Here is a 22,939-nt window from a genome sequence, read left to right on the forward strand (position 1 = left end):
GTACTGGCAGAAACTCTGCCAGTACTAAAATAAAAGGTATTTGGCCATTTAAAAAAAAAAAAAAAAAAAGCATATTTACATATGCTGATGTGTATGATCCCCCCTTAGACCCCAACCTCACTGATCCCCCACCTAACAGCTCTCTAACCCTTCCCCTCTGCCTTAATGGGCGCCATCTTGGGTACTGGCAGCTGTCTGCCAGTACCCAGTTTTGCAAAAAAAGTGCCATTTTATTAAAAAAAAGCAATTTTCTGTAGTGTAGCTTTCCCCCCCACCAAGACCAACCCCCCACCCCTTCCAGATCCCTGAGATTATATTTTTTAAAGTTTAAACTTTATTTTTTTTGAATACTTTTTACTATGTTTTTCTGTAGTGTAGCGGTTCCCACCCGCTCCCGCCCCGTGCACGCGCCCGCCCTCCAACCCCCGTGCACGCGCGTGCTCCCGTGCGCGCCCCCGTGGATCCCGCCCCCGATCCCGCCCCCCTCCACTCCATACACAACATCGATGGCCGCCCACCCGCCTCCCACGTAAGCTCCCACCCACCAACGATACCGGCCATCGATGTCCGGTGCAGAGAGGGCCACAGAGTGGCTCTCTCTGCATCGGATGGCCAAGGGGGGTTATTGCAGGATGCCTCCATATCGAGGCATCACTGCAATAACCGGAAAGCAGCTGGAAGCGAGCAGGATCGCTTCCAGCTGCTTTCCAGACCAAGGACGTACGCCACACGTCCTCGGTCATTAAGTGTATTTTTTTAGAGGACGTGTGGCGTACGTCCTTGGTCGTTAAGGGGTTAAACTAAAATCTTTTAAACTTATGTGGCACCCCTCAGTGAATCATGCAAGTTAACTAGTATATACATATAAAAGCAGGCGCATAAATGCACACACACTGTGCACACACAACAATGAGTGTGTGTGAGAATGAGTGTGTGTGAGAGTGAGTGTGTGTGAGAGTAAGAGTATGAGCAGTGAATGTCTGTGTGATTGTGTGCTTGGGTTTGGTTGGAGAGATTCCTAACTAGTTAAAGTAAATAAATGCCTAAAGGCACCTTCACCTTAGTATATCAAACTAGCTGATACAATTGACACTGTCGATCCCAAGTGTTAACGCCTGTGCGGACAATGTTTTGTAACTTGAGAACCGATCCGCATGGCTTCACAACCAATGCGCAATTGCGCTGCAGACCTTGTACACTGTACAATTACACACTCAAGGATTGTGTAATGCTGCCCTCTTCTCTCGCGCAGCCAATCACACTGCCGGAAAGTAGACTTACGCTGCTTAGTACATTGAGCCCAATATGCTTTAAATAACAGTATGTTTTCATCGAAAAATTATGCCAGTGATGCTCAAAGGCACACACAGGAACTGGAGTAAATTTAAGGTAAATTTATTAACAAAAGGACAATTCGTCACTCGGTTAAATGCAGTTCCACCCTCCTAGTGACTTACATAAATGTAGTTCAAAACAGTATGCTCCAAACTCCTAGTGACTTACATCACTAGGTGGGTGGAGCTTACCATTTGAACTGTATTTACCGGTTATACGAAAGCTAGAAATATGGCGTCTTTGTATTCAATTTTGTAGCAGTTGTATATATTGTATAAATAACCCGAGTGACAAAGTGTCCTTTGGCCACTACAATGGTGACCAGGAACATAAGTTCCACCAGGATTTTCAAGATGTGTATCCTTGAACTAAATATGATTTGCAAAACTTTATAAATTGTGCTTAGAAACTGGCAGTGTTAAATGACAAGAAAAAAACACATTTTTTTTGCAATGGAGAGCTAAATAGTTCATATATGCTATGAGTTTGCTGTCCCTTTAAGCAGGGCCGGCTCAAGATTTTGTGCTGCCTGGATCCTAGAATGAAATGATGCCCCCCCCCCCCCCTTGTGGTAACATTACTGACTAGCATATCAAACTACTAGCCTGGCTGCTGGGGGAGATGTACTTGACCCATCTTGAATGTCGCCCCTGAACGGTTCTGTGTCTTTGTACATGAGGAGTTTATGCTGCTGGGAGCCTGTGATTTCTCCCACAGAGACACAGAAGTGGTCTGGGTCTGACAGTGACTGACTCGGTCACTGTAGTGCCCTCTACCCACTTGACCCCTACAAAGCTATCCTGTACATGACTATGTTTACAGCGCTGCAGAATCTGTTGGCGCTCTACAAATACCTGATAATAAATAATAATACCTCCTTGTCAAGTGCTGCCTGGGTCCATTGGACCCACTTGGTCTCATGGTTGAGCCGGCCCGGCCTTTAAGAACATTTATGCTGAAACTTAGGTAGGTCATGGTAACCTAGATTAGATACATTTGTATAATGAAACTGCTTCCTTTAAAGGGACGGTGAACACCTAATTCTCAGACCTGAAAAAACACACTGCAGACTTCTCAAAGATAACTTTGCTACACATAGTTGACCAATGTTTTTCAGCAGATAACTGCAAAAACAAAGCACTTTATACTAAAAATATAAGACTCAAGCCCAGTTTGACTCCTTCAAGTGAGGTAGATGGAGTTTGGTTATTGAAAACCAATTGCAGCAAATACAATGTTAATTTGTTTTAAGATTTTTATAATTGACTGGTATGTTATTTTATACAAGGTGTTTCGCTTCCCTTTAAGCTCAATTTAGCAACCAGTATACTACTATACAGTAAAGTTTTTTTTATACGTTAGATGTTTGAGCCTTATACCCTAAATAAAACATGAATAATTCACAAACCATTCACTGAGGCACTGTTAGAATGATGAATGGCCAAAAAAGGAGAACAACTTCCATATGTATAGTACAGATGGTAAAACCAAGAGCAGTGATATATATGAAGTGACTTCATACTGTGCAGAAGGAAAGTATTGTTCAGAGAAAGTGAAATTCCAGAACAAGGGGTCATGTATCTAAGTTATAAGATATCAAGATAGCGAATGCGTTAACATGTGGGCTACACTGTTTTCAAATCAGAGCTTTTCCATTAGAAAATCAGATTTTAAATTAACCAGATCAATTTGTTTTTAAATTTGTTCTTACACTTCTTTGTCAGGTATGTATCAGTGAAATCCTTGCAAATTATTACAGTTCAAGAGAACGAAAAAAAGAAATTTTGATAACAGGAGAAAATTAGAAAGTTGTTTAAAATTGAATGCTCTCTCTCACTGGTTTTTAAACCTGTCATCAGCTCTCCTCAACTGGCCAGATTTTTAGGATTACTTTAGATGAGAGCAGGTAAAATAACCATGTTTACTATTCAGCTAATTATTTCACCTGTGCTCTAGATCAGACGTCCTAAAAATCTGGCCTGTTAGGGAGGTCTGAGGACTAGTGCTCTCTTTGAATCATGAAAGAAAAATGTGGGGTTTATGTCCCATTAACACCTAAAGTTACCTGAGTGAAAAACAATTATCACTGTGGAATCTGGTGCTCTACACATAACTTATTATAATAAAAATAATAATAAATGTCCACATACTCATGATTATAAAAAGCCACAAAAAGGATTAGACACAAACAGGGTTAGATTGCAAGGGGTTTTGTGAGAGCAGAACTGGGATAAGGAGATGTACAGAAACAGAAAATAATAAACATTTGCAACAAAATTATTTCCCTTGTCGGTTAAAGGGATACTAAACTCAATTTTTTTCTTTTATAGGGCAATTTTAAGGTACTTTCTAATTTACTCCTATTATCAATTTTTATTCGTTCTCTTGGTATCTTTATTTTAAAAAGCAGGAATGAAAGCTTAGGAGCCAGCCCATTTTTGGTTCGGGACCCTGGATAGCGCTTGCTGATTGGTGGTTACATTTAGCCACCAATCAGCAAGCGCTACCCAGGTGCTGAACTTAAAATGAGCCAGCTCTTAAGCTTTCATTCCTGCTTTTCAAATAAAGATACCCAGAGAACAAAGACAAATTATAATAGGAGTAAATTAGATAGTTGCTTAAAATTGTCTGCTCTATCTGAATCATAAAAGAAAAAAAATGGTTTTAGTGTCCCTTTAATGCTTAGCACATATAATGCTAGCCTGAAAGACCCATAGAGAAATGAACAGCTGGTTAAAGAGAAAGTGAAACTGTAGAAATGACCGAAAAATGTAATAAAGAGTGTATATACTGAGAGTGAAATGAGAAAATATTAGGATAGAGAGTCAGAGAGAAAGTACATTTGTATTCAAGAGGCAGTAGCTGGAATCATGTTGTCTGATTCAGTAATTGCATAAATGTGGCAAAGGAGTGAGTCTGACAGATTCCCCTTCACACCTGGGGGGGTCTGATAGCAATGTCTGTGACAGCCAGGTGACTCAAATCCAACATCTCTTTATCATTAACCCCCCCATTACCCATTATTGAGAACCTGAGAATGAGGAAATAAATTCCCAGCATTCCCTATTGTTTTCCATAAAACTGACTCATCTTCCCACAAACCACAGAATATGTGTAAATGTAAAATAATGAAACAAAACAGGGAATATTTGACTTAATAAATCTCATTACAGTAAAAGTAACAATAGGAATTCATTTATTGATGTCGTAAACAGAAAATAACCCATATTTCGAACTGTGTGATGTGTCATATCGGATAATTAGGCATCAATATGGCATTTTACATTAGGATTCATTGTATGAAAACTGCACACCAAAAATCCAGTGATAATGTTGAACTGGACAGAGGGATTTCATTTTTTTTTAAAACATTTCAAGCTACATTTGCCATTACCCAAAATGCATTGCACATAAATAAGTGTCTCTGTATAATTTAAATGTATGTGATCTCTTTTTAATCTATGTTCTATTTTCATTAGAATATGCTATTAATTTAACACTGACTAAACAATTCTCTGTAATTTAAGTAATTTATTTATTTATAAAATATTTTACCAGGAAGGATACATTGAGATTTCTCTCGTTTTCAAGTATGTCCTGGGACCACAAAACATTGCAATTTAGCCATTGTATTTGACTGTCTCCTAGACTGGTTTCTTCACACTGAAATAAAACATTGCTTTATAGCAGTGGTTCTCAACCAAAGTGACCTCAAGGCCCAGTAAATTTTAGCTAGACATGTCCAGGGCCCGGTAGTTTTATATATATATATATATATATATATATATATATATATATATATATATATATATATATACACATACACACACACACACACACACACACATATATATATATAAAATGAGCAGCAGGGGCGGGCTGATCAGCCAGGCAAATAGGACCTGGGCCGAGGGACCAGCAAGTAGGGGGCCCCAAATGGCATCTCTACAGATCCTGGTGCATTCCTTAAGCTGGAGTTTTCAGTTTGCCCTATCAGTAACTAAGCAAAAAAGTGTGGGTTTATTGGGGCCCTGGCAGGGGTCTGTCGCTGTGAGGGCCATGGAGTGTGGGGTCTGGCCCTGGAGGTTGGGTGCCCTTTCTCTGGACCTTAATGTTGTGGGTCCTGGCTCTGGAGGTTGAGGGGCCTGTTGGGGGCAGGGCAGGGAGGCTACCATGTTCATTTGCATAAAATGTAATACATTTTGGTCAGTGTGAGATAGTGTTCCTGGGGCCTTGATTGGTCTCAGTCTGCACCTGGTGTGTAGTGGGGGCATGACAGGTCGGGGCCCACCAGCAGGGCTATCACGGCCCGGTACTGGGCCACGGCCCGGCTGTTGAGAAGCCAGGCTTTATAGTATTGTATCTTTATTTTAGCATAACAGACACCAAGAAAAATAAGTGAAATAAGCTTTGCAATAGGAGAATCTTCAGAGTACCAATATTAAAGGGACACGACACCCAATGATTTATTTCAGGATTCAGACAGAGCATGCAGTTTTAAACAACTTTCTCATTTACTTCTAGTATTAAAGTGTCTTTGTTCTCTTACTGTCTTTTGTTGAAAAGCAGGCACGTAAACTCAGGAGGACGCATGTGTCTGGAGCACAATATGGCAGCGGTTTTGCAAGAATGTTATCCATTTGCAAGAGCATTAGATGCCTACCTAGGTATCCCTTCAACAAAGAATATCATGAGAACAAAGCAAATGTGCTAATAGAAGTAAACTGGAACTTCTTTTTTTATTTTTTTATTGGTATGCTCTGTCTAAATCACAAAAGAAAATGTTGGGGTTTCATATCCCTTTAAATACTAAGGAAGAACCACATGACACAAATAGGCTGTAAAGATTGTATGAACTGCATGACTGATTATTATCAGGTGAATGTACCTTCAAGTTCCTACTTTATCACAATAACAGCAAATCTTTGTTCACATCACCAAGGTCACTTCATAAGCAGGTGCTTCCCTAAACGATTCCTGCCTATCCTTTCCCTAATCCCAGCTCATTCTTTTTTATTACCCTGTACATTCAAGCGTTCTTCTCTTCCTATTTGCCTAAGTATTTCCCTTTATCTTTCCATTCCATGTCTTTGTATAGTGTTTTCATCCTTAGAATATTCTTCCAATAGATGAAAATTTTATCTAACCTAAGGCAGTGGGTGCTTTATGGAACCTTAAAGGACCAGTCAACAGAGTAGATTTGCATAATCAACAAATGCAAGATAATAAGACAATGCAATAGCAGTTTGTCTGAACTCCAAATGTGTAGTGGATTTTTTTTCTGACAATTTTGAAAGTTACGTCTTTTTCTACTCCCCCCTGTACCATGTGACAGCCATCAGCCTATCACAAATGCATACACATACCATGTGACAGCAAACAGCCATTCACAAAATGCATACACGCTTATTCTTGTACATGCTCAGTAGGAGCTGGTGACTCAAAAAGTTTAAATATAAAAAGACTGTGCACATTTTGTTAATGGAAGTAAATTGGAAAGTTGTTTAAAATTGCATGCTCTATCTGAATAATCAAAGTTTAATTTTGATTGAGTGTCCCTTTAAAGGGATATGAAAGTCAAACATTTTCTTTTATGAATCAGATAAAGCATAACATTTTAAACAACTTTCTCATTTACATCTATTATCAATTTTTCTCTGGGGGTTCGTTCTCTTGATATCTTTTGTTGAAAAGTAGGAACATGTTTAGAAAAGCCTTCCTATTTCTGGAGCACTATATGACAGCAGTTTTCCAAGAATGTTATCCGTTTGCAAGAGCACTAGTGGGCAGCACTATTTCCTGCCATTCACTGCTCCAGATGCCTACCTAGGTATTTCTTCAACACAGAATATCATGGGAACAAAGGAAATTTTATAATTAAAGTAAATTGGAAAGTTTTTTTAAAATGGTGGGCTCTGAATCCCAAAATAAAATGTTTGGGTTTCATATCCCTTTAAATCACCTTTTATCAAGTTTCCTCTACCACTCACCATCAGTAAATCACTTCATTCTTTTTCTCTTCAACTGGTTCATTCCTATCTTCTTTGTGTGGATCCCATGTGTAGGGTATGTTTATATATTTGGTTTGTGTATTTAACTGTGCATGTATTTTTGACTGGGTTTATATAATCTCTATCATATGATCACTGGTCTGTAGAAAAAGTTTAAACCCTCAGCATTACAGATAGCTCAGCATGCTAAGGCACTGTGGCTGAGCTCTCTAGCAACCCAAGGGTTGCAGGTTCGATCTCCTGCGAGGTCCACACAACCTTTCATCCTTCTGAGGTCGATAAAATGAGCAGCGCCTTGAGACCCTTATGGGTGATTAGCCGCGCTTTACAAGTACCCCATACATACAAATAATGCGCCTCTCAGATTCCGTTTCCAAACATGTCCTGCATTGCATTAACTTTTAATGCCATCTCTTACTCCTAGACAATTCACTTCCTTACTTGCACCAACACTACCAATATATTTTTTATAAAAGTAAAATCAAATTCAATGACACATGTTTTGTATTCATCTTTTTTATTTTTGTCACATCATCTGCTTTTTACCTTATATTATTACAGATAAATGCCTATTCAAAATATATATATTTTTTTCTGTGCTAACTACCATTCCTACCAGTTTTTCATTAAATGTATCTAATACTTTTCCAGTAATATTGTTTATACCTTACATCTAATTATTTTGAATTATAGTTATATAGGTAGGACCTCTTGCTCAAAATATACTCCCCCCCCCCACACACACAGATTATCATTCTATAATTCCTTTGTTTTTTCCATTTATACCTGACTCTTCACTAATTCATTTTATTTTCCATTTATTCTTCCTCTATTTCATTATCCTTTCTCTCAAATGATCTTCTAAAGGGCAATTGTACTCAAATTAGACCTTAAAACCAACAGTTTAACATGTTAAAACATTTTTCAAGTGAATCCCCAAGCTGTATTGGTGAAATGGGAAGAGCCTTCTGAGTCCTAATAAGATTGCCTATCATTATAAATAAAAATGTGATATATATTTATATCTATCTATCTATCTATATCTATCTATATAAACGTTTGTAAATAACTCTGCACACACAAAAAAAAAACCCAGATGAAATAAAGTCTTATCTGTAAAACACCAATAGTGTTCCCAATTTGAATGGGTATCAATTCAATTTCAAAAGATCTTTTTGTGCTCCCGTAGACCGGGTATTTCTTACAAACACTGATGTGGGTATTTCCTCAGGACTTGAAGAGAAATCTAAAAAGAAAAAAAGGAAGCGCAAAAGGTGCTCTTTATAGTGCAGTATCTTTAATGAACAACGGTTATAAAACAAAGTGCAGAGTAAACGATCCACGAGGGGTTCCAATTAACTCAAATGACCTCAAATTATATGAGGTATGTTAGAGCTCAAATGGGAGACCACACAGGGTTACAAGTGTCATTCTGTGAACATGTAATATCATTTGTTATACTTGTATATACCTCCTTCACTTCAGTAAGTTCAAGTCAAGTTGCCAAGATTCCAGTGTTCTGCAGCGTGTGCAGATGCCACAGCTAGACTCCCTGTGGTGCTTCCAATAGCTTGAAAAGCCTAGTAGCGTAAGGTAAGCATGGCCTTACGCGTTTCACGGATTACTCCACTTAGTCAGAGGTTTCATGCATGCCAACCTCTGTTCTCTATAGTTACATGCTCAATTTACTGGTCCTGCTCACATCCTGTGCTACTGGATTAATTGCAACAAAAATATTGTTGGATAATAACATTTTGTTACAAAGTATTATGATTTTAATAATCACTTCCTTGGTTAAATAAAATACTACAATCCTAATTTAAGGATTTGTCTATAACTAAAACTGCATTGGCAAGATTGCTTTTATATGACCTTAAAATATATCAGTAAATATTTTTTTTCAATGCTTATTGCTATAATATTAGAATAATATTAGAAAGTATTACATTGCTCCCACCCAGCTACTTTATAATGCCCCCACCCCCAGCTGGCAACATTTTCTGTGGAGAACACTGTTATATATATTATAAATGTTTTATTTATTTATTTATATATATATATATATATATATACATATTTTATTTTCCTTAATACTTATTGCACTAGTCCAGATATTAATAAATAAGGAAAACAACAAGTGTGCTATCATTTCAAGCACCATTTAGCTATTTTTTTTTCTAAACTGAATAACTAAATATAATGAAACTTATAAGTTAAATATGACTTAAGAACTTAAGATATAGTACAATATTCCTAGATAGAACACATTCCTGAGCCTATCCAAACAATATAACTACAGATACAGCATAAATAAAAGTAAACATATACAGTACATATAATTGCAGTCACACAGGGGCACGTACGCTAACACATACACACACTCATAAACTTTGAAGACTCATCTGCACTCTGATTGGTCAGGACAAGGGGCTGGTTTCATTATTCACATCTGGGACTTCAGACAGAACATGAGGATTCCTCATGTGTTGGGAAACACCCTGTGGGCGTGAGGAACAGGAGAAGAGTATATATTTTGGATCAAGATATCTCATTCACACAACAGCTTGCAGCTTAAGAGCCTTCAGAACAACAGCTGCAGAATCAGGAGAAAACAAAACATCTGGACTTGAGTCATCCATAAAAAAACCTGGAATATTATAGGCTGAAGAAAATGCTGTACAATATGAGGTGAGTGGAAACAATTTAAGAAAAAGGAAACTAGTAGGAATAACAGCTCTGTGGTCACTATCCTCAGCAGTTCTTTTTAAAGGGACATTAAAGGGATATAAAAGTGCAAAAAGAAAATTCTATAACATGTTTGAGCATTTTATTATTGCAGAATTTATTGTATATAACTGTGTGTTTAACCCCTGCAAAGGGATTAAAACATACTTAAAGGGACAGTCTACTCCAGAATTTTTATTGTTTTAAAATATATATAATCCCTTTATTGCCCATTCCCCAGTTTTGCATTACCAACACAGTTATATGAATATACTTTTTTCCGCTGTGATTACCTTGTATCTAAGCCTCTGCAGACTGCCCCCTTATTTCAGTTCTTTTGACAGACTTGCATTTTAGCCAATCAGTGCGGACTCCTAAGTAACTCCATGGCGTGAGGACAATGTTATCTATATGGCACACCTAGAGCCCTCTAGCTGTGAAAAACTGTCAAAATGCATTCAGATAAGAGGCGACCTTCAAGGGCTTAGAAATTAGCATATGAGCCTACCTAGGTTTAGCTTTCAACTAAGAATACCAAGAGAACAAAGCAAATTTGATGATAAAAGTAAATTGAAAAGTTGTTTAGAATTACATGTCCTATCTGAATCATGAATTGCCAGCTCCACAGCAGCAATGCACTTCTGGGAACTAGCTAAAAACATCTGCTGAGCCAATTACAAGAGGCAAAATGTGTGTAGCCACCAATCACCAGCTATATCCCAGTAGTGTAGGATATGTACATATTCATTTTAAACAAAGGATACAACGAGAATAAAGTACATTTGAAAATCAAAATTAATTTAAACATTTCTTAAAGTGACATGCTCTATCTGAATCATGCACGTTTACTTTTGACTTTCCTATCCCTGCACTTATCTCATATGTTACTAATGTTTATTCTTTCTTCTGTCTCCTTGCACAGGTTACCAGTGGTCACCCTAATCTTCTATGCAGTAGTAGCCTCTAGCTTCAGTCCAGTATCTCGAGTAGCCCACCAGGGAGCTGATTTTGGGGTACGCTTGTTCAGAGAGGTTCTACAAGATCATGGAGGGAAAAACTTGGGATTTTCTCCATATGGAGCATTCTCTGCCCTGAGCATATTACAATCCGGAGCTGCAGGAGAAACACTGGCTCAGATCCGCAAAAACCTCAATTTTGGACCCCAAAGTAAGTGATTACAAGTTCATAATTGGAACATCAAAAAAGCAAAAATAATAGGAATGTAGGTAATAATATATTAGACCATAGATTACTAATATCACTATTTCATAATTTAACACCAGAGTAATATCATAATCATTTTCTGTCCTTAAGGGGATATTAAACCCATTTTTTTCTTTCATGATTCAGATAGAGAATGCAATATTAAACAATATTCCAATTTACTTCTATTATCTAATTTGCTTCATTCTTTAGATATTCTTTGTTGAAGAAATAGCAATGCACATGGGTGAGCCAATCACACGAGGCATCTATGTGCAGCCACCAATCAGCAGCTGCTGAGCCTATCTAGATATGTTTTTTTGGCAAAGGATATCAAGAGAATTAAGCAAATTAGATAACAGAAGTACATTAGAAAGTTGTTTAAAATTACATGCTCTTTCTAAATCATGAAAGAAAAAATTTGTGTTTCATGTCCCTTTAAATGTTTGGATGGTAAAGAAGCAGAATTAAAGTTAAATATGGGCTATTAAACATTAAAAAAATTGGAGTTCTTAGATCTAGATGTTGCAATTTGATTAAAGCAATTCTTAAGATGTGAAAGTGTTGAATAATTATGCACAACATATGTATATATAAAGATTCTATAGTTTTGGATGTTAAAGCATTTTATATAAAGTTTTTATTCTTGGTTATAATTTAGCCGTAGAATCTGTGAGATATTATTTATAAAAAATGTTTTTTGAAGTTTCTAATATTATTAGACTTGGGGTAAACATTCACCTTGGTCTTTTTTATTGGCCCTGCAGAGAAAACTGTGTTTGCCTCCCTACGCCAATTGAGACAAGAGATCCGTGGCTCCCAAGAATCGGGTAATGAGCCCAGGTCAGTGCATGTTGCTGATGGGCTTTTTGTCCAACGTGACCTCAGACTGGACCCTGGTTTCTTAAGAAGATTTCAAGCTACATACCAGCGTCCAGTGACTCAAGTTAACTTCACTGATGAAATACAGTCCAGGAAGATCTTAAACCAATGGGTGGAAAACCACACAGATGGTGAGGATACTGTAAAAACCATAAGAAGAAAGTTGTTACACTGTTATTTTGAGCAAATATGGATGATCATTGACTTTTTATATTTAAAAATGCATAAATGTTAATAAGAAAATAAAGTCAAAATTAAACTTGATTAAAGGGATACTAAACCCATTTTTTTTTCTTTAATGATTCAGATAGAGCATGCAATTTTAAGTAATTTTCTAATTTACGCCTATTATCAATTTTTTGGCGTTCTCTTGTTATCTTTATTTAAAAAGCAGGAATGCAAGGCTTAGGAGCCGGCCCACTTGAACCTGGATTATGCTTGCTTATTGGTTTACTAAATGTAGCCACCAATAAGCAAGCGCTATCCAGGGTTCTGAACCTAAAATGGACTGGCTCCTAAGCTTTACATTCCTGCTTTTTTAAAATAAAGATAGCAAGAGAATGAAGAAAAATTGATAATAGGAGTACATTAGAAAGTTGCTTAAAATTGCATGCTCTATCTGAATCACGGAAACATTTTTTGGGGTTTACTATCCCTTTAGGGTAGATTATGCAATTTTAAGCAGCTTTCTGATTGACTTATATTATCAAAATGTGCTTCATTCTCTTGGTATCCTTGTTGAAAAGCATACATAGGTAGGCTCAGAAACAGCAATGCAATACTTGGAGCTATCTGAACATATCTTGTCAGCCATTGACAAGATGCACATATGTAATGCTCCAATCAGTAGCTAACTAGGTAAACTTTTCAAAAAAGGATACCAAGAGAACAAAGCAAATTTGATACTAGAAGTAAATTTGAAAGTTGTTTGAAATTGCTTTCTCTGTCTGACCCATGAAGGTATAACTTTGAATTTTCTGTCCTTATAGTCTGCATTTAAATAATTATAATAATAATGAACATTAGGGCCATTGAATTAGAATGTTATTTCAAGAGAAAACCTTGTGTTTCACTCATAAATGTATCCTACTATCTTTTAGGAATGATCCCAGATTTGTTGGGTAGCAACTCTATACCCCCACTTACTCGTCTGATTCTCCTAAGTGCTGTTCATTTCAATGGGAAATGGATCCTTCCATTCCCAGAAAAAGCAACTCAGAAGCGTCCTTTCTATCGTTCAGATGGGTCCCAAGTGCTGGCTGAAATGATGCAAAATACAGGGAGATACAACTACAGTAAGTATATGTGTACAAAATGCTGTGCATGATAAACATTATACCAGAGGCAAAGAAAATGTAGATTCTAGAAATATGTCTAATTGTTTAGCAACTTACTAACTGTAGATTCATCAGATCTTGTATCTACTTGCTCATGATATATCTATATATTTTTCAGGTGAGTTCACCAGCCCAGAGGGTGAATTTTATGATGTCATAGAGCTTCCTTACGAAGGAGATGAACTTAGCATGTTGATTGCAGCTCCATATGAGAAGAGTGTGCCTCTCTCTGCGATCACTGACATTCTAACAGCAGAGCTTGTCAGCCAATGGAAAGCAAGCATGAGGAAAGGAATCCGCCATCTTGTTCTTCCCAAGTAAGTATGAGCCTTGCCAGAACGGATGTGAATACATTTATTTTACATAACAATGAGTCTGCAGTTGTGTCTACGTGTCCCAGTGTGTAAGTGATCCAGTTAAATAGCACATCCTTTTTGTAATCGTGTAATTTAGTTACATATTTATATTTAATATAGTCCACACATAGTAATCTCCTTTAAGGTGTAAATTGTAAGCACAAAATAATATGTCTTTGTATCTACAGGTTCTCTGTGGTCAGTGAGGTGGATTTAAAGGCTCCTTTGGAGCGCCTTGGTGTCATTGATATGTTTAAAGCAGAGACTGCAGACTTCAGCAGACTGTCTAGTAAGTTGTAAAAAAATATATGTTATTGTCCACTCATTACAACTTAAAGGGCCATGAAACCCAAAATGTACTTCTGTTATCTATTTTGCTTTGTTCCTTTGGCATCCTTAGTCGAAAAGCATACCTAGGTAGGCTCAGAAGCAGAAATGCACTACTGGGAGCTAGCTGCTGATTTGTGGCTGCACATATATGTCTCTTGTCATTGGCTTACAATATGTGTTCAGCTAGCTCCCAGTAGTTAATCGCTGCTCATTCAACAAAGGATATCAAGAGAATGAAGTAAATGTAATAATAGAAGTAAATTTGAAATTTGTTTAAAATCCCATGTTGTATCTAAATCCTTAAAGAAAACATTTGAAATTGTGTTTCATGTCCCTTTAACAATGCCTTTTTTATCTCAATCAAAGTTTAGAAAGGATTCAGTAACCTAATTACTTTGGTACAGTATATACAGATATACAGTCTACTGTATGTGCAGCACATACATAAAACAGCGCTTAAAGAGATATTCAACTCAAAATTACATTTCCCATATAATGCTTAACTGTGCACGATAAAAAATTGTTGTAAAGTATTTTCATTATTTATTCTTTTTATCACATTTGTTACAATTAAAAAATAGATTAAAAAAATAATATATATATATATATATATATATATATATACACACAGTGATTCTCTCACTATCTCCAGTACCTTGACTCTACAACATTCTACACAGTGTTTCCTTGATCAGTGCAGAGGCTTGTTTATTTATGTCCCTAATTGATCACAGCAGAGGAAATGAAATAAACAATACTCAATAAGCTTTTCAATAACTCTGTCCATGGACAGCAAAACACTGAAAGCTAAATAGCACTTTTACATCACATTGTTAATCAGCACTTGTATTAATGATAATAATAATAACATATGCATATATACACACATACATATATATATATACATTATTTGAATTACTCTTTAATATGGGGAAAAAAGTGCATTCCTGAATGTTAAAGGGACAGTCAAGTCAAAATTAAACTTTCATTATTCAGATCAATTTTAAATTACTTTCCAATTTACTTCCATTAACAAAATGTGCACAGTCTTTTTATATTTACACTTTTTGAGTCACCAGCATGTGCAAGAATTCACAGAATATATGTATATGTATTAGTGATTGGTTGATGGCTGTCACATGGTACAGGGGGAGTGGAAATAGACACAACTTTGACATTTGTCAGAAAGAAATCTACTACTCATTTGAAGTTTAGACTATGGGGCCCATTTACCATCTGTCGGACGGACATGATACGCTGCAGCGATCAAGTCCGCACGACATTGCTGAATCATGACAGCATACGCTGCCGGCATTAAAGGGACAGTCAACACCAGAATGTTTGTTGTTTAAAAAGATAGATAATCCCTTTATCACCCATTCCCCAGTTTTGCATAACCTACACTGTTATATAAATACACTTTTTACCTCTGTGATTGCCTTGTATCTAAGCCTCTGCAAACTGCCCCCTTATTTAAGTTATTTTGACAGACTTGCATTTTAGCCAATCAGTGCTCACTCCAGGGTAACTTCACATGCATGAGCTCAATGTTATCTATATAAAACACAAGAACTAATGCCCTCTAGTGGTCAAAAGGCATTCAGATTAGAGGCAGTTTTCAAGGTCTAAGAAATTAGCATATGAACCTCCTAGGTTTAGCTTTCAACTGAGTATACCAAGAGAACAAAGCAAAATTTGCTAAAAGTAAATTGGAAAGTTGTTAAAAATTACATTCCCTATTTAAATTATGAAAGTTTTTTTTGGACTTGACTGTCCCTTTAAACATTGCACAAACAGTTCTGGTGAACTGCTTGTGCAAAGACGCCCCCTGCAGATTTGCAGCCAATCGGCCGCTAGCAGGGGGTGTCAATCAACACGATCATATCTGATCGGGTTGATTGCTGTCCGCCGCTCAGAGCAGGCAGATGAGTTAAGGAGCAGCGGTCTTAAGAAACAAGGGGAACAGGGGCCATTCGGCCCTACGTGCTATTGCACTGTCTTGTTATCATGCATTTGTTGATTATGCAACTTTACTGTATTTACTAGTCCTTTAATGTATTTGTAAATGAATGTATTAAACCTAGTTCTTATGTTGGCTGCAGAAGGATTTTGAAGAGCTGTTTTATATAATTCTACCAGTACAAAATGAAGTAATTGAAGCGTGAGGAGGGAGTTGTTTCTGTGTGTGACTATTGCGTTCTCTTATCCTGATTCTCCTTTTTCTTTCAGCTGAAAAACCTCTGTACATTTCTCAAGCGTTTCAGAAAATCAAAGTGGAAGTGACAGAAAGTGGCACAAGGGCATCTTCAGCTACAGGTAAGAGGAAATGCGTAAAACAGCTGCATAGTTAGACCTTTTGCATAGGGCAGAGACACATAGATTTTGATTAAATGTGAGAACCAAAAAGTTCATTGAGTCTGGCCATATTTACTTATAGAAACATTTTGCACTTAAAGGGACAGCCTAGTTCAAAATAAACTTTCATGATTCAGATAGGGCATGTCATTTTAAACAACTTTCCCATGTATTTTTATCACCAATTTTTCTTTGTTCACTTGGTATTCTTAGTTGAAAGCTAAACCTAGGAGGTTCATATGCTAATTTCTTAGACCTTGAAGGCTGCCTCTTATTTGAATGCATTTTGACAGTTTTTCACCACTAGAGGGTGTTAGTTCATGTGTGTCATACAGATAACACTGTGCTCACACACATGGAGTTACCTAGGAGTCAGCACTGATTGGCTAAAATGCTAGTCTGTCAAAAGAACTGAAAATAAGGGGGCAGTTTGCAAAGGTTTAGATACAAGGTAATCACAGAGGTAAAAAGTGTATTAATATAACTGTGTTGGTTATGCAAAACTAGGGAATGGGTAATAAAGGGATTATCTATCTTTTAAAACAATAAAAAATCTGGTGTAGACTATATCTTTAAGAAAATGAAGAGGAAGCACATACAATCATATTACGAAAGCAACACAATGCAGTGAGTAACAGGACATGAATTCCCAATTCAGATAGAACATACAATTTTACAATAACTTTCACATTTTCTACTGTTATCAAATGTACTATGTTCTCTTAGTATCCGTTGTTGAAAAGCAGGCAGGTAAACTCAAGAGTTTGCACACTTTTGAACAGTAGATGACAGTATTACAGCATTAAAAGCATTGTTGGAAGAATGCTGCCATATAGTGAGCCTACCTAGGTAAGCAACTCAACGGACTTGATAGAAAACAAAGTAAATTTCATATAAGAAGTAAATTGAAAGGGTTTTTTGTACACTATCTGAATTATTACAGAAAAAATATTGAGTTCTATGCCCCCTTAAAAGAAAAAACTTACCTCAGGTCATCCCCTCCGCCAATATGACTGTAGAGCACTATTCATTCATTCTCTCAGTGACACTGAGTGTGAGAGATTAAAAAGCAATTTATTGGTAGGCTAAATTTAATATAATAAATTCATCTTTAAAAAAAAATTATAGTAATTTGGACTCTTAATTAAAAAAAGTCATTAGGGTAACCATTCAAGCACAATGTCCTTCAATGTCACAGAATATAGGGAACATCTATTGAATATGCAGTCTGGTTGTTAGTAAAGAGAGATATAAAAAAAAATGTTCTGCTTTGTTAGGCAGAACCAGGGGTGTACATATTTTTTTTTAGCACTTTTTATAGAACATTGTTAAAAACATTGTTGTAAACACTGCTGTCAAATAGTGCTCCTCCTATGCACACTCCCTACAACAATATACTCTCATGAAAAGGAGTTTTATCAAATTAAATCACAAAAAAGAGGTAATTTGACTGCAGAAAATTGGAAAAATTGTTTTTAACTTTTACTACCAACCATGTCCCTTTTTAATACCGTGAATTTAATATGATTTACAGAGAACGGCCACTAGATGGCAGCTTTATATACAAGAATAAGGCAAAGACAAGTTAAATGCAGGAAAGCTTAAGCATTTGAAAAGAATATTAGCATAACAAAATGTAAGAATTTGTCCTGAAGCGTCATGACTGAAGTAAAAAAAAAGAAATAAATGCCACCATATTAAATGAGATCAAAAGCTTAATAATGATAAATGCTCGTATCAAAGACATAAAGCATATGATCAGCACTGTTAGCACAGGGCAAAAATAAATGTTTCAATGAAATATTAGACATCAAAGATTTTAGTCAGCAAATTCACAAAGAATCTTGTTATCTGAAGCAGTGTTTATAGTCACTTCTTCATGGTTCTTGGTGATTTGTTCTTAAAGGCATACCATTACCTCCCAGCATTTGTGGCTAAGTATTAGGGACTCAGGAGTTTGAGGGGGGCATTACTGTTTGCGGGTGGGGCCGTGTCAGGAGGGGTGGAGTCATGAGTGGATAATGGGAAGGATCATGGTCGTGTCTTCCAGTCAGTAGGAGTGTATGGGCGGTTAATGGGCGTGTTTGGGTGTTCTGTGGGTGGAGCTAACAAATCAGGATATAAGGCTGTCTCAGAGGGGTGGAGTTCAGAATTAGGGACTGTCCCTCTCAAATAGGGAGAGTTGGGAGGTCTGTGTCCATACATCACATTCTACAGTTAAGATTGAGCATTCCATTTTATGTGACGTTTCAATTTACTTTTGTTATCAATTTCACTTTCACTTTTCTTCACATTCTTTGTTGAAAAGCATATTTAAGTAAGCTCAGAAGCAGCAATGCACTGCTGGGAGCTAGTTGGCTCACCAGATGTGGCAGTTCTATGGGGGAGCTAAGGAGGGCTATGCACCTACAAACTGTGGTACCTATGTGTTTAATTAATTTACATGGGATTAAACACATAGTTGTACACACTCAAAAGTGCAATAATAAAATTATTTTACACTTTAGAGAATTTTCTGTTTTACATTTATATCCCTTTAAAATTGTGGGGGCTTGCATAGTATGACACAATGCAAAACAATACGGCTGTAGATTTGAAATGCAAATCTACCTCTGCTGATATATTTGAGAACTGGGGGTGTTACAGCAAGTATTGATGGTGCTTATTACACCAAGCGCCCACTAGTACTGACAATAATTCAGGCAAACACAGAGCACAAATTAAATCTTAGCCCATCATGAGAAACCCAAAATACCCCCTTTTCATAGTCAAAAATAAATGGTTGTCTACAATAACAAAATCCCTCGCACTGCCGTACAACTACTGCTAATGGGCATCCATAGAAATGTTTATGAGGGGGGTGCAAAAAATAAAAAAAAATATACCATGACAATTAGCACAAAACAATGCTAAATACAAGACAATAGATAATAAACAGTCAAAGTCATGTGATCAGGGGGCTGGAAGAAGGTTCTTAGATACAAGGTAATCACAGAGGTAAAAAGTATATTAATATAACTGTGTTGGTTATGCAACACTGGGGAATGGGTAATAAAGGGATTATCTATCTTTTAAAACAATAACAATTCTATGGTAGACTGTCCCTTTAATATAGACAAATAATATATATACTTGGACATAGAAAGCAAAAGAGTAATATTTTGGGGCATTTGCCCCCTTTTTCCTCCATCCAGAATGCACATAACTACAGATGCACCTTGGTATTATACAAATCATGAAATGTGTGTTGTAGAGAATAATCAGAAGGGATGAATCTAAGATTTCAATTCGGTATTTTAATTGGTTCATTGTCTTTGAAACAACTACAAAATGTCAGTATATAAAATGAGTTTCAATGATAGGCAGTGGCAGTTCTATGGTGAGCTGAGGGGGGCTATGCACCCCAATTGAGCTGCAAAGGGCTCCCTATTGTATGTGTGCTGTGTCTTCATCACCTTTTTAGCCCCCCAAATATTATATTCTAGAACTGCCACTGGGGACAGGAACAGAATTAAATAGTGTGACTCATCTTTAATTTAAATGCAGATTTGCTGAAACAATGTAAAGCTAAGTAGGTCAATACCACTACATTTACACACATTTTTTGAACACTTCTTGGTGTGATCTCTCATACAAAAAGAACCTACGTCTAGTCATGACTGCTCATTTACATAGCTGGGAAGGTAATAACTAAATATAATTGTGCTCGTGAGCTGCCTCATTTAAAGCTTATTTAATGGTGAAATTAGCAGCATTATTCTTTATTGGCAAACACAAAGGGGAAGAAAACAGATTAGCAAAAAGGAGGGAGACCTGGTGAGTCAGATTTGCTTCAAGCCTAAAGGCATAAGGAATCGTGAAATGTACATAGATCTACAAAGAAAATATCAAACATGCAAAATGAAGACAACTTAACAATAACAGGATGATTTTAAATGATATTAAACAATAAACACAAGCTAGACATAATGAATTATTCAAAGTAAAGAAGATTAGTCTGAGAATATTAAGTAGATGTATTTTGTACAATTGTATTAGATGTTTAATTATTGAAAATATAAGTGTAAATGTTTAGTTTCTATAATGAACTTTAGTTTCTATAAAGTAATGGGTTCACCATGTTTCAACTTAAGTTTTCCCATTATCCATCTCAGGTAACTGTGCAATCAAGATTGTGTAAAAATCCTGATAATTACTTAAACAATCCTATACTCCTCACAGCCTTGTTTGCACAGTCCATTCTATTGCCTTTTTTATATCTGTCCTTAATTATCCTTAGCAGAAGAGATAGATAAGCAGAAGCTTAAGTTCAAACATGACTGCTCCAATTACTTTATAACAACTCAGTGAAATTTAGAAAATCAACAATTATAGTTAAATTACAGGAAATGGAGACAAAATAAAAAATGAAAGTATACTGAAAAGTTGTCTAAATACACATAATTAAACATTTGATACTACTGTTTATTACTGTTTAATTGATAATAGGAATAAATTAGAAAGTTGCATGCTCTATCTGAATAATGAAAGAAAAAATTGGGTTTAGTATCCTTTTAATATCCCTTTAAAAAGAATGTTAGAGTGAAACAGAAACTATACTCATAAGTTTTGGAATATTGTGTTAAAAAAGAAAGAAAAATAGTTAGAAAATATGAAGCTATCAATGACAGAATGTATTCAAGGTTTGCATTTTTTTTTTTAAATGGATGTTTCTTCATCAAGATTTTTAACTCAATCAATAAAACATTAGGACTCTCCCTAATCAGCCTTTGAACAATCAGGACTTAGCGCCAAGTTGCACTTCCCATTAATTTCAAAGTCAAAATAAACAGGTTTAACCTTTTTTCATGAATTGAATTGTGCTCTGTCATAGACACAATTTGTTTATTTTTCTGTCCCTTTAATCTCATACTCTTTTTTTTTTCCCCCCTCAGCTGCTCTTTTTCTTGCCCGAATGGCCCCTCTAGAAGTCATTATGGATCGGCCTTTCTTGTTTATTGTACGACACAATCCAACAGGTAAGACACTCTCAGACATATTTACACACCTACCTATATCTAGTAATCAAGGTTAGTTACACAATAACATTTAAAAGGACATGAAACACAAGATTTTTCTTTCATGATTAAGATAGAGAATACAATTTTAAACAACATTCCAATTTACTTCTATTATCTAATTTGCTTAATTCTTTAGATATATTTTGTTAAAGAAATAGCAAAGCACATGGCCAATCAGGAGATTGAAACAAATAAGATAATAGAAGTAAATTGGAAAGTTGTTTAAAAATGTATGCTCTTTCTAAATCATGAAAGAAAAAACTTGGGTTTCCTGTCCCTTTAAGCAATTTTACAATTTATTTATATTATCAAATTTGGGTTTCATGTCTCTTAAAATGCTGCTTGGCATGCTAAGGAACTAATGACATGCGAAGGAACTAATGACATGCTAAGGAACTAATGACATGCTAAGGAACTAGTGACATGCTAAGGAACTAGTGACATGCTAAGGAACTAATGACATGCTAAGGAACTAATGACATGCTAAGGAACTAGTGACATGCTAAGGAACTAATGACATGCTAAGGAACTAGTGACATGCTAAGGAACTAGTGACATGCTAAGGAACTAATGACATGCTAAGGAACTAATGACATGCTAAGGAACTAATACTGCACCTCACCTTCAACATATTGAATATTGTGCTAATATATCCTACTTATGATTTCTCAATGTGTTTTGCAGGGTCAATACTTTTCCTGGGACAGGTCATGGAGCCATAAATTTGAACTACATTCTCTCAGCTCTTCCTTCGGAGTGACTGTCAAGTCTATCCCTCTTATCAGCGAGAGAAGAAGCCACGTCTAAGTTCACCTGTGCCACAAAAAAACGATTTACCAGGGAGGGAGGTTAAAGGGCTGAGGAATGCCATAGGAGGAAGGGGAGAAAAACGGGTAGTGAGATAGTTACATTGAGTGTTAGCAATATGAAGCAGTAATGTATGTTGTGTAAGTGAGGAGTGTGACAGTATAATAGTGTGTGTGTGAGTGTGTGCTAGTATCTTTGTGTAATATTGTAGAATACTATAAAGCAGAGATGGCTATAATGATTTATATGTGAAATTTCTATTCCCTGTTTATTTAATAAATCTATTTATTTATTACTTAATCAATTGTGGTTTTTAATCTGAAATGACATGGCAGGTTCCCTCATGAATTGACTTCATTTTATAGTTCCTCTGATACTGTTCCTTTCCATGAAAGCATATCTAGATAGGCTCAAGCATTTGCATGTGACTTCAGTACTATTTGTATAACATTATTACAGACTATTGCAAACATTCCTACAGTTAAAGTTAAAGTCAATCCTAGCATTTTACAAACCCTAGGATTGACTATTGAAACAAA

General features: G+C 36.2%; 1 protein-coding gene across 1 annotated transcript; it reads left to right on the forward strand.

Annotated features, from left to right (window-relative positions):
• Nucleotides 1-9,909: 9,909 nt before the first annotated feature.
• On the forward strand, nt 9,910-22,700 carry SERPINE1 (serpin family E member 1). The gene is made up of 9 exons (XM_053718257.1): nt 9,910-10,034; nt 10,993-11,237; nt 12,041-12,286; nt 13,256-13,450; nt 13,611-13,809; nt 14,037-14,137; nt 16,408-16,494; nt 21,468-21,551; nt 22,278-22,700. The coding sequence occupies exons 1-9, from the start codon at nt 10,018-10,020 to the stop codon at nt 22,313-22,315; spliced, it is 1,212 nt and encodes a 403-aa protein (XP_053574232.1). The 5' UTR covers nt 9,910-10,017; the 3' UTR covers nt 22,316-22,700.
• The last annotated feature ends 239 nt before the right edge of the window (nt 22,701-22,939 follow it).

Source organism: Bombina bombina, chromosome 6 (assembly GCF_027579735.1).
Source record: "Bombina bombina isolate aBomBom1 chromosome 6, aBomBom1.pri, whole genome shotgun sequence".
NCBI classification, from domain to species: domain Eukaryota; kingdom Metazoa; phylum Chordata; class Amphibia; order Anura; family Bombinatoridae; genus Bombina; species Bombina bombina.